This window comes from Giraffa tippelskirchi, chromosome 9 (genome assembly GCF_054371585.1).
Source record: "Giraffa tippelskirchi isolate mGirTip1 chromosome 9, T2T-mGirTip1v1.2.pri, whole genome shotgun sequence".
Classification (NCBI taxonomy): domain Eukaryota; kingdom Metazoa; phylum Chordata; class Mammalia; order Artiodactyla; family Giraffidae; genus Giraffa; species Giraffa tippelskirchi.
The window spans coordinates 134,381,422-134,393,810 of record NC_137283.1 but is presented as its reverse complement, the minus strand read 5'-3'; the positions used below and the strand labels follow the sequence as shown (position 1 = coordinate 134,393,810).

Here is a 12,389-nt window from a genome sequence, read left to right as displayed (position 1 = left end):
TTTCGCACAGCTTTAATACTCAGAAATCCCTGCAAAGATAAAGGGTGTCATCAAGTCAAACTGTGATGGAATTTTTAAAAATCAAGCCTCAGCTGGACTTAGTCCTAAGAAGAGCAAGAGCCACTGAAAGATAGAAGAGATGGGTACATTAAAAGTTGCCAAACATTATCGAAAAGTACTTTCATAAACATGGTCTCCTTAGGCTAAAAAGACTACAAGCAGGTGGGAAATTGAGTGCTCAGAGATCACGGCCATCTCTGAACTCCCGTGGAAGGTAAACAGCAGGTGTGGAACTCATACCTCCAAGTTCCCAGCCAGTTCTCTTGTTGTTGTTGTTGTTGTTGTTTAGTCGCTCAGGAGTGTCTGTCTTTTTGTGACCCCATGCATGGACTGCAGCCAGCCAGGTTCCTCTGTCTATGAGATTTCCCAGGCAAGAATACTGGAGTGAGTTCCCATTTCCTGCTCCAGCGGATCTTCCTAACCCAGAGATCCAACTTGAGTCTCCTGCTTGGCAGGCAGATTCTTTACCACTGAGCCACCTGGGAAGCCTAGCCAGTTCTCTGAGTCCTACCTAATGATTTTCAAAAAGTATTCCAGGAAGCCCTGAAGTTTTGAGAAGGGGCCTCAGGCTTGTTGACAGGAGGTGGGAGCACATTTCAAAGGATGAACTGATGGCTCTGTCTTCATCTGCCCCCACCTTCCCACTCCCCAGCAGAATCTCTAAGGATACATTCAAGTATATTCTACATTAGTCTTCTCAAAATATTTATCCTTTCACTTACTCCCATTCTCCGAAATAAATGATCTCATCTAAATTCTATCTTCCTCTTAAACCTATTGATTTCCTTTCCCCAAATCACACATTTGAAAAAATGGTTACTTCCATTCTTTTCATTCCTACTCACTTATCACAGTTGAGTTATCTAGGAGACTCTACCTAAGGGCTATAAATACTCCAGGTTGCTATGGCAATACACTTGAGTTGCTAACCTATCAGGAAAAGTGTTAGAGAGACACATCTCCATGTAGAAGCATCTGTATTCTCCAGCACCATCTCAGACTAATGCAAGCAGACTAGAGGCAACATAGGATTTTCATTCAACAAACAGGATAAGTGAAACAAATAGCAAACTGAAGGAAACAGCATATATTTTTTTTTAATTCTTTACTTCCCTCACTCCTCTAACCCTCAACTTCATTTACCAGCAAGTAAATGAACAAGCAAACATAAAACACAGACCACATGCAACAGTCTTGACTACCTTCTGACAAATACCTTTGCATCAGAAAATAGCCTCAGAAAGTCAGAGAATTATAAGGAGAGGAAAGCATGAAGGAAATGAATGTCATTTCAATAGTAAACATCCGTGCTTCTTTCCCACCTCTGAACTCCCAGGGAGTACGCCCTCTCTTTAACCTTCATCTTAAGTAAATACAAGGAAATGTAAGCCAAGCCAGGGTCCCGGAAGATTTTAGGATAATATTTATTACTATTTTTCCAAAAGCCTCTGGCACACCTTTTTTTCTTTTCTTTTCTTTTCCTTTTTTGCTGGAACTCATTTACTTGATTGGATTTGAGGCATGTCAGAAATATCATAAGCCCACTCCCAACCCACAACAAATCGCTCCCTGTCCAGATGTCCTTATACGGCCAGACTACCTATAAATCTGACAGCTCAGTGTATGCATTGCGTACGGGTCTTGGCTCTGAGTCACATTCCCTGGGAGCTTTGATTTCCGCTTTGAGGGCTGGCACAGACTCCCGCTTGCTCTTATAAGAAAATGTCTACGAATGAAACTTGAAGTGTGCAAGATTCCTTCTTTAAGTACACAAACACTCCAAGTCTGGCCACTTTCCTGTAGTCCTGCCAGGTTTTCTCTATGTCTGATACCTGATCAAGTAACTTATCTTTTTTGGGGGGGGAGGGGAACAACAAAGAACATAAGAGAAGGAATGTAGTACATCCGAAGCTGAACGTCTTACAAGCCTTAACCAAACGACCTGTACAAGGGATGCCTGAGTACACACACACATACCTTATATAGCTCTGTAAATAGGACTCAGTGGCCATCTCAGTGAATTCCTCATTTTACCAGGAAAAAAAAAAATGCTCTCTAAAAAGCATTGGCCAGATAAACACTTGCTTACAAGACAAAATTAGTGCATCGTAACCATTCTGCACACAAATTCAAAGAACTTTTTTCTTCCATTTCTGACCTGCTGTCAGTCAAAAGCGTTGGGATAAGTCAGAGCTGGAAGAAGTTGTAAGAAGTCACTATTTCCACTTTACCGCCCAGGCACACACAAACATTTGCTGAGTCATTTATAATAGTACAAGAATTCAGATTCCACGGCATGAGTGAAGGACAGAGTGTCAGCCTTTCCTTTTGAATTTCCTGACACCAGATGATCTGTATCACAATATAAACATACTTTTGAGTCTGTGAATGTCTTGGGTGTATTCACTCTTTCTCTCTCCCTCTCTTTCTGTCACTCTCTTCATAATCTTTTGTTTTAAACCTTTCAAAAGAGTTTTGATCATAAAGCCCCAATCTAACCTTACATGCAGAGCATGTTTTTCTATTCTGAGATTCCATGTTCTGTATATTTCAATATGCTGTCTTCTTTTAGCCAATATTAAAACCATCCAATTGGAGCTAACTATGGACTTTTGAGACTTCGAAAGACCACGTGAATTTTACAGTAAAACCAAATTCTTTTTATATGTCCTGATATTTTTTTTAACAGCACAGCAGAATAGGAACACACTTGTTATGTGCTTGTGGAAAAACAGGAAATCAAGAAAGATAAATAAAATAAAGCACTAATTCTCTGAAAACTATAATCTAATTATACGTAAACCCTATGAAATAAAATATTCTTATTATTACCCTCACTTTATAAGTGGAAACTTAAGAATATGACTTCTACTTGTGACTTCCCTAAAATTTGTGAATGGCAGTTCCAAGAATACAACCCAGGTCACCCAACTGGAATCCAGTCTAGCAATCTAGCCCCTCCATGAATGAGTCTCCACTCTGCTGGACATGAAGCTGGTGGTGGCGGTGGCTCTTAGGACCTCTAGAGGATTCAAAAATCCCCAACTGGTTTTCCCAGCTCTCTCACCCTGCAAGCCACGAGAGCTCACGGCCTAGGCCGCAGGCCACCTTGGGTGAGGTCCCAGCTTCTCATCCCTACCCTTCCCCATTCACCACACCTTTCCAGCCATTAGTGGTAGATATAATTGGAGGTTTAGGTCTTGAAAGATTTCACTGTGGCTTCCCACATATTTTGGACTTTTAAAATCATCCACAGGGGAAGAAAAAATTGGGGACCAAGTTGCCTTTAATACACATGTGGCTGTTAACATAACTTGGAATGTTCCTTCTTTAAATAGGAACTTTTAAGGCCTCTTCTCTTTGAGGAATGCTTGGTAAGAACATTAAATAACAATGATGAAAATTCTTCCTCAGCTTCAGAGGCCCCCATCGCTGGCTGACCATTCACACTGTTGACATGCAACTACACTGTCCAACATGTGGATTGCTTAACAAGGTAATTGTGCACAGATGATGTGGTTTGTGCTGAAGTTAGAGTAGTTATTTTTTTCTTGGCTCTTTTTCAACAGAATAAAATGAAACTTGAAAAAAATGTGACCCGTTTAAACAGGCTATTTTCAAATTATAATCTATAATGTTCTGAAAGCTTGCTTTTGCATCATAAACAGATAGGTTAATCTTCAACCTATACACGAAATACTCAACGGCTAAAATGAATCTGCTCATGGGTAACACCAGCATCAAACAATGTGACATTACAATAGGAAAAAATAGCATAGCCCTGGAATCATTCTCTTTCCATAAAATGGAAACTGGAGTTATTAACAAACAAGCAACTAAACTATAGATTCTAAAAGGAAGCACCGTTAATTACCTGACTCCTTAGTGAAAGCTAGATAGCAATATTAAGAAAGGGACATATGTTTAGATTTTATTGGCCATATTTGACATCTGCACAGGAGCACAGGGAATAAAACCTGTTCCTGCCTTGATCTAATCTCACTCTATTAGGCTTCAGGCTCCTAGGGTAATAAGAAGTAACAATCACTATTCATAGGTGTGTGGAGAGTCACTAAAATATATTATTTACTGACACTCAGTTTACAATCAAATATAATGGTTTACAGTGTTCTTGTTATATAAGTGGATTTTTTTTTATACTGCCAGACAAACCAAGTCCAATTCACATTCAAAGATTATAGGTTTTAGCATAAGAAAAATCACTCATTTTTCAAAACTCCCCAAGTAAACCCCAAGCTTCATGCTGGTCTCCTTCTGTAAGGTTTTCCTGTCTTCCCACCCCTTTTTACATCCCAACACCCAGGGCTTCTACCTACCCAGCACAGAATCAGTTGTCCTGACATAACAACAGAGAGATTTTTCCTGGAAGTGTTGATGCCCAATCATCCCTTTTCCCTCTCTATGCCCCCAACACTAAAACTACTACATATTAAGAGAACACGAAGAAAGAGTGTGGAAATCTCTCCCATAAAACTGCATCCATACTCAGACCCCTGGCTTTATTCTCTTTCTACTCTGGCCATGAGCACCCACGTTATTTCATGTGACAAATGATCAATTTCCTACATCCCCCACATATGGAATTCAGAGATTTGCAGGTATGCGTCTGCTTCTTGCGGATTTCAAGGAGTTAAAAACAATGAACTCCTCTTGTGCCCTCTGAAGAGTTTCAAAAGCAGACAGCCTGTAAAACCGAAAATCATTACGAAAAAATAAAAAGGAAACCCTTTCGAATTTTTCAGGAATCCCTGCTGTTAGCCTCTTCTCAGCTATCTATCTCCTACAAAGGATTTATGTCAGTGGGTAGAACAGGCACAGCTATTAGAAACAGAAGTGAGTGGTATTAAAAAAAAAAGTGGTATAAAAATAATAATAAAGTCACTGCCGATGCGTTTTTAAATGATATAAATCAGGAGTGGTGCGAAGAGGCAAGGGGGTAAAAAAATCCTATTTGGTGGCTGGAAATACTGAGCCTTTTTTTTTTTTTTTTTTGGTGAGCTGGAGTGTGCCAGCTTTTTCAGACGGGAGGAATGCTGAGTGTCAAGGGGTCAGGATCAATCCGGTGTGAGTTGATGAGGCAGGAAGGTGGGGAGGAATGCGAGGAATGTCCCTGTTTGTGTAGGACTCCATTCAGCTCATTGGCGAGCCGGGGCCGCCCGGAGCGTATAAAAGCCTTGGGCCGCCCGCCCCGGCCTCACACAACAACTCTTCCCCGCTGAGAGGAGGCAGCCAGTGCGACTCCCACCGCCAGTGACCCACCTCCTCCAGCCCGACGGCAGCCGCCCCGGCCGACAGCTCCCGAGACCGCAGCCCGGCGCGCCCCGGCCCCCGCCTCCGGCCCAAACCCGCGCCACCCGCCTGGCCAGCCGCCTCTCGCCGCCCGCCGCCCGCCGTCCGCAGCGTCCCGACCATGTCGGCCACCGGCCTGAGCCCCGTCCGCTGCGTCTTCGTGCTCCTGCTCGCTCTCTGCAGCCGGGTAAGCACGGGAGACCCCGCGGCGGCCGGCGCCGGGGGGAGGGACGCGGAGCGCGGGAAGGGGGCCAGGCGGCGCCGAGGGGCGTGCGTCGGCTGACCGCCGCCTCCCTCCGCAGCCCGCCTCCGGCCAGGACTGCGGCGCCCGGTGCCAGTGCCCTGCCGGCCCGGCGCCGCGCTGCCCCGCCGGCGTCAGCTTGGTGCTGGACGGCTGCGGCTGCTGCCGCGTGTGCGCCAAGCAGCTGGGCGAGTTGTGTACCGAGCGCGACCCCTGCGACCCGCACAAGGGCCTCTTCTGCGACTTCGGCTCCCCGGCCAACCGCAAGATCGGCGTGTGCACCGGTGAGACCTGCAGCCCCCGCCCCTCCCCACCATCCCCGGCCCCTCGCCCCCGCCCCCAACACCGGGGTCCCGGGGAGCGGGGGACAGTCGATGACCTCTTCCCTCACACCCACCTTCCCGCCACCGGAAAATAACGCCGGTCGAATTGGGTCCCTTCCTCCCCTTCGGCTGTTTCCAGCCTGCCCCTGAAGCCCTGCTCCCAGCTCGCATCCCCGATGCGCTTCCTGTTGGAGGCTCCAGAATGATGCTTGACCCCTGCATCCCCCCCCCCCTTTTCCTTTCCTCTCCTTCAGCTAAAGATGGTGCCCCCTGCGTCTTCGGAGGAACTGTGTACCGGAGCGGAGAGTCCTTCCAGAGCAGCTGCAAATACCAGTGCACGTGTCTGGACGGGGCGGTGGGCTGCGTGCCCCTGTGCAGCATGGACGTCCGCCTGCCCAGCCCCGACTGCCCCTTCCCACGGAGGGTCAAGCTGCCGGGGAAATGCTGTGAGGAGTGGGTGTGTGACGAGCCCAAGGAGCACACCGTGGTCGGCCCTGCCCTCGCAGGTGAGCTGAGCCTCCCTCTAAGTCAGCCTCGTGATTCTCCCCCAGGGGAGACTCCCCCGAGTCATGACTTGGCCGAGGGCAGGGGAAGTGTCTTAGCCTGGTGTCTCACCTTGAGTTTGTGTGCTCTGCTCTCGTAGCTTACCGGCCGGAAGACACGTTTGGCCCAGACCCAACCATGATCCGAGCCAACTGCCTGGTCCAGACCACAGAGTGGAGTGCCTGTTCCAAGACCTGCGGAATGGGCATCTCCACCAGGGTTACCAATGACAACGCCTTCTGCAGGCTGGAGAAGCAGAGCCGCCTCTGCATGGTCAGGCCTTGCGAAGCTGACCTGGAAGAAAACATTAAGGTAGGTGTTCTGTTTCTATTGACTCCTGGTCATGGAACAAGAGTGGGCTGGCCCAGAGCTAGGTCTCTTATCACCCTTGTTACAGAGGCCTGTTATCTCCAAAAATACCACTGAGCTGAGACCTTCCCTAATAGAAACCACCAGTTTTCCACTAGGAAATCCTCCACAGCCCTGTTTCATTCAAGACACCCCCAAAGGGGCCATGTCTATTTTTGGAAAACCGGCAAATGAGACTCAAACTTTCCCTCCTCAAAATACAAACAGAAGTTACATGCCAGGAGACTAGAACACACAGAGGTTGAAGAAAGCCACACCCCTTGCAGAGTCATTGATTTTTCTCTCCTCCCTTGTCTTCCTCAGAAAGGCAAAAAGTGCATCCGGACCCCCAAAATCTCCAAGCCTGTCAAGTTTGAGCTCTCTGGCTGCACCAGCGTGAAGACATACCGGGCTAAGTTCTGTGGAGTGTGCACAGACGGGCGGTGCTGCACCCCGCACAGAACCACCACCCTTCCTGTGGAGTTCAAGTGCCCTGATGGGGAGGTCATGAAGAAGAGCATGATGTTCATCAAGACCTGCGCCTGCCATTACAACTGCCCTGGAGACAATGACATCTTCGAGTCACTGTACTACAGGAAGATGTACGGAGACATGGCCTAAAGCCAGAGACAGTGAGACACGTGAACATTTTAGGCTGTCACTTGAATCGATTCACATCTCATTTTTGTGTACACATGATTTCAGTGGCACAAGCTATTTAAATCTGTGTTTCTAACTGGGGGAAAGAAAAATTCCCACCAAATTCAAAATACTGTGCCATGTGATATTCAAATGGATAGTCCGTCAACCCCAGACACTGGTTTGAAGAAATTGAGACTTGACCATAGGACTGTATTAGTGCACAGCGCCAGCGAGTATGCTAGGAGCAGTGGGAGGAGGCCAGTAGAAAGCCTTGTCATCTTTAGGGGTAGTGATGTGACTGCTATTTGGAGTGTCACTGAAAAGGAAAACTTTAGCATGCTCACGCTCCAGCGACAGCTCGGATGTGCATTCTCCAGCCATGAGGCTGAGTCAAGTTCGTCTTTAAGTCAGAACAGCAGATTCAGCTATGACATTCTGATTCGATGACATTGTTCAGGAATCAGAATTCTGTCTATTAGACTGGACAGCTTGTGGCAAGCTAATTTGCCTGTAACAAGCCAGATTTTTTTTATTGATACTGTAAATATTGTGTGTATATATATATATTTGTACAGTTATCTAAGTTAATTTAAAGTTGTTTGTGCCTTTTTGTTTATGTTTTTAATGCTTTGATATTTCAAGTGTTAGCCTCAATTCTGAACACCATAGGTAGGACGGAAAGCTTGTCTGATAATTCAAAGCATGAAATGGATATTCAAATAGAAATTCTGTGCAGTTGGAGCAACAGTCCATCCCAACAGGTTATTTGCTGAAGGTGAGGCAGTGATGTCCTTCAAAGTCTGATCTGTAGGTTGGAAACGTGGTAGCCTCACTTAACGAACAAATGACCTTGATTAAAAATGAGTGGCTCTGTATAGCTGATTGGTTTTTCCACCTGGAAGCATTTGTCTCTACTTTGACTATGACTGTTTTTTGGACAGTTTATTTGTTGAGAGTGTGACCAAAAGTTACATGTTTGCACCTTTCTAGTTGAAAATAAAGTATATATTTTTTCTATAAAGGGCTTGGTTTTTCATTTATTAAACAGGAAGTTTTTGTCTTAAAACTATGCAGTTATAATTTTCTAAATATCTTTTCTCCTCTATTCTTATCAATTGGTTGATCCCTTCAATAGGATTTTTACATAAACATATTTCACAATGAATCAGGTGTCACAAATTTACGGGCATACACACTGTTGAGCACACAGGCATTTTTCATTATCTTCACAGTTCTTTATAAATACTTCAGTTCTCTTCAGATTATTTGTTTCCACCAACCCCTGTTTTATTATGCTTGATTCTGTTTATAGTTAATATCTCTCTGCTATTGCAGGCATTTAATTTCCAACCCATCATCATAAACTAGCCTACATGAGCCTTGCATGTAGAAGATTTTTAACTATTTTTTGAATTTGTATGCTTTACTGTAGATCGATTTCTGAGCTTCAGTATCTTACTATTAAATCTGTAAAAGTAGAAAATCTCCATTAAAATGGAACAACTTAATAAGTTATTTTGCATAATTCTGCTTTCAGTTACCATGGTAACCAATCACAAATAGATGATGGCATAAGTACAAAAAGAAGGATAAACCAACCTTCCATTCATTTGTATTATAGAAATTTGCCTTAAAAACCAACTCCCATTTCCCCAAGTTTTCACTATATCAGATCTCAAGATCAATAGTTCATAAATAGTTTGACAAAATGAAATTGTTCAAGAAGACCTGCGTGGAAACGATATTGGATCTCTCCAGGTCTCCACTGAAAAATCAACTAACATAAGTGGCAAACAGAAGGAATACTCCAGGGACAACTGGAAGCCCATTTTTTTCTAGATAAGAATAGCTGTGGATTCTAGGGAAAAAAATAGTTGCAGACAGACTAAGCCATCACAAGGTAATTAGCAATGTTGTAGTGCCAATGCCATTCTAAGAGACAAAAATACGTCTGAAAATAAAGGCTAGTTCTACAAACAGAGCCCATGCCACAAACCAAAGGGAAAACTTCCCGTGTTCAAAATGTGAAAAGTATTTCTGGTCAAAACATTGGGCTTTTAGAATACACCCACATACGTATATAGCAACACCACGAGTAGCTGTGCCCCACTTCCCCAAATAAATCCACATGCAAACACACACGCACGCGCGCACACACACACACACAGCACATTGTTTGGTTTACATTTCCTTTCTGTCAGTCGACTCCTAGCTGCAAAGATGAAGGGCCATGGTAAACGAACCTGACTGTTTTAAAAGGAATTTGAGAATTCTGGGAAGACAGAATAATGGAAGCAGAGATTTTAAGATTTTCCAAATTTCCACAGAAAAACAGAAATTAGATTGTGAAATCAAAACACTATGAGACATATAACAAAGTTAGATGGAAAAACATCCTTTGCACCCTAAGATATGAGTTGGGGGAAATCATCAACCACAAGACTTTTACTATGTCAGAATAAAACGTGAGAAAAGGCAAAGGAATACAACAGGGTATTTGATGCATCTGAGAAGAGGAGAGCTTCAAAATAGCCAACAGTGAAATATAGATCAATCTGAGGATAACTTGTGAAACTGGTAAGAGTTTTGTTTTGCCCACTCCAACAAAAGTTACAAACCAAGCCTGTCTCCCAAGGGAGGACTCTACATTCTTAGGAGTAAAATCAAAATTAAATCAGAGACAACAAAGACATTCTGAGAGAAGGTCCAGATAAAAATGAGAAGAAAACAGGTTCAAAAGCTCAAGAAGCAGATGGCCATATTTTCAACACATGAAAACAATAAAAGAGGGAACTCTGTGTAGTTAGAAAAGCTATTTAAACCAAGCTATCTTCCTAAATAAAGTTCAGGAAAAATAATTTTGCATAAAAAATAGAAAAACAAAATCATCACAGCAAAATCTGTATGAAGATATTATGTGAAAAAATAATAATAGGGGATAGAATAGCATTTCTACAGATAAAAGGAGATTGCCAGAAATACATGTCCAGAAAACATGCCAAAATTATAATCTGCTATTTCAAGAGACCATTAAGAAAATAATGCTAGACATAAATAATTAAAAGGAAATGAATAATGACATTAAATAGCAACATAAATGAGTTAGTAAAACTTGGAAATAATTTCAAGAAGAAATTAGAAATTAAAGAAATGTTAGAAAATTATATGGGACACAAGGGTGAACAAACACAACAGATAATTCCTTAAGAAGAGTAGTTGATGAGGACGGAAATTTTTTTAAATAAAAAATTTAAAAGTTTCAGAAGTGATAAATATTATACATAGGCAAAGAAGGTCCAACGTATGGATAGTAGGAGTTCCTGATGAAGAAAAAACCCAAAAACTATAAATAAAGAAAACTGAAATAAAAAGTGATTTGAAAGTGATACAGGAAGATACTAATAAAACAAACCAACACTGAGACATAGTCTAGTAAAATTGATGGAATATAAAGAAAAAAAAATTGCTAGAACATGTAGGCAAAAAGAACATGAACCTTGTAAGTAAAAGAAAAGTAATTCATCATTCTGATAATGATTGCAACACTTCATATCAGAAAAATTTCAATAACATATTTAAGGTACTGAAGGAAAGAAAATGTGAGCCAAAGAATTTTTATCCTTCAAAACTGATACTCAAGAATAAGGACACAGACAAATCATTAAAACCATATAAGATCTCAGGACATATTGTTCTTATGAACCCTTTCTAAAGAGCCTACTAGACAAGAGGCTCAAAAAACAAAAATGTCTGAGAAATGTTAACATTAAGGACTGGTGGTGGGCATTAAATATAGCTTATCTTTAGAAGTAAGACCAAAAGATGAAAGAGGCGAAAGTACAGTATACAGCAGCCCTACACTCTGACAGTGTAGAGTGCAACCATAAAGGTTTGGGGAGAAAATAAAAGTAGCATATGACATACGCACCCTGACACACACACGCGCGCACACACACACACACACACACACACACTTAACTACTTTTTTGGTGGTAGGGTCTTCCCCACTAGTGGTAAAGAACCCACCTGCCAATGTAGGAGACATAAGAGACGCAATTTCAATCCCTGGGTCAGGAAGATTCTCTAGAGGGCACAGCAACTCCCTCTAGTGTTCTTGCCTGGATAATCCCATGGACAGAGAAGACTGGCAGGCTACAGTCCATAGCATCGCAGAGTCAGAAACAACTGGAGCAATTGAGCACGCACGCATGCATGCACACATCCACGCTCTCATTGGTTGCAGTGGCAATGCTATTGTTATTCTGAGACTGTGGAGTGTATAGTGCAGGTTAAAGAAAATTAGCCACTATAGACATTCTGATACTATCCTTAGCGGCGGTGAATACTGGGATTCTTAGTGAGAAAGTCAGAAAATACAGATTTAATACAAAAGTGGTTAAGTTACTATGGCTGTTTCATGTTGATGCTTGGTAGAAACCAATGTAATAATGTAAAGCAATTATCCTTCAATTAAATTTTTTTTTTTAAGTGGTTAAGTTAGATTCTGTAGTCCTGAATTTGGATTAGAAATATCAGGATAAACTTATGATGCATTTTGTCTTTTAAAACACACACACGAGGCTTCCCTGGTGGCTCAGTGATAAAGACTCTGCCTGCCAATGCAGGAGACATGGGTTCGATCCCTGATCCAGGAAGATCCCACATGCTGCCGAGCAACTAAGCCCCCTGTGTACCACAATAATTGAGCCTGTGCTCTGAAGTCCCGGAGCCACAACTACGAGCCTACATGCCACAGGTACTGAAGCACATACACCCTAGAGCCCATGTTTCACAAGAGAATCCACTGCAATGAGAAGTCTGTGTACTGCAACTAGAGAGTGTCCCCCCTCACAGCAACTAGAGAAAAGCCTGTGCAACAACGAAGACCTGGCACAGCCAAAAATAAATGAGTAAATAAAATC

At 43.0% G+C, this 12,389-nt stretch overlaps 1 protein-coding gene and 1 long non-coding RNA gene across 3 annotated transcripts in view; one reads left to right on the top strand and one right to left on the bottom strand.

The window, feature by feature from the left end:
- Positions 1–6,135, bottom strand: part of LOC145521746 (uncharacterized) — a 300,074-nt gene extending 293,939 nt beyond the window's left edge. The window contains exon 1 of one of the 2 annotated variants that reach the window (XR_014065650.1): positions 6,009–6,135. This is a non-coding gene — a long non-coding RNA (uncharacterized LOC145521746). The remainder of the gene's footprint in view (positions 1–6,008) is intronic. The other variant, XR_014065651.1, reaches the window with a different exon arrangement.
- On the top strand, positions 5,277–8,488 carry CCN2 (cellular communication network factor 2). Its single transcript, XM_081530636.1, has 5 exons — positions 5,277–5,557; positions 5,673–5,895; positions 6,189–6,440; positions 6,578–6,789; positions 7,150–8,488. Exons 1-5 carry the CDS (start codon positions 5,492–5,494, stop codon positions 7,444–7,446), a joined length of 1,050 nt encoding a protein of 349 aa, XP_081386762.1. The 5' UTR covers positions 5,277–5,491; the 3' UTR covers positions 7,447–8,488.
- The last annotated feature ends 3,901 nt before the right edge of the window (positions 8,489–12,389 follow it).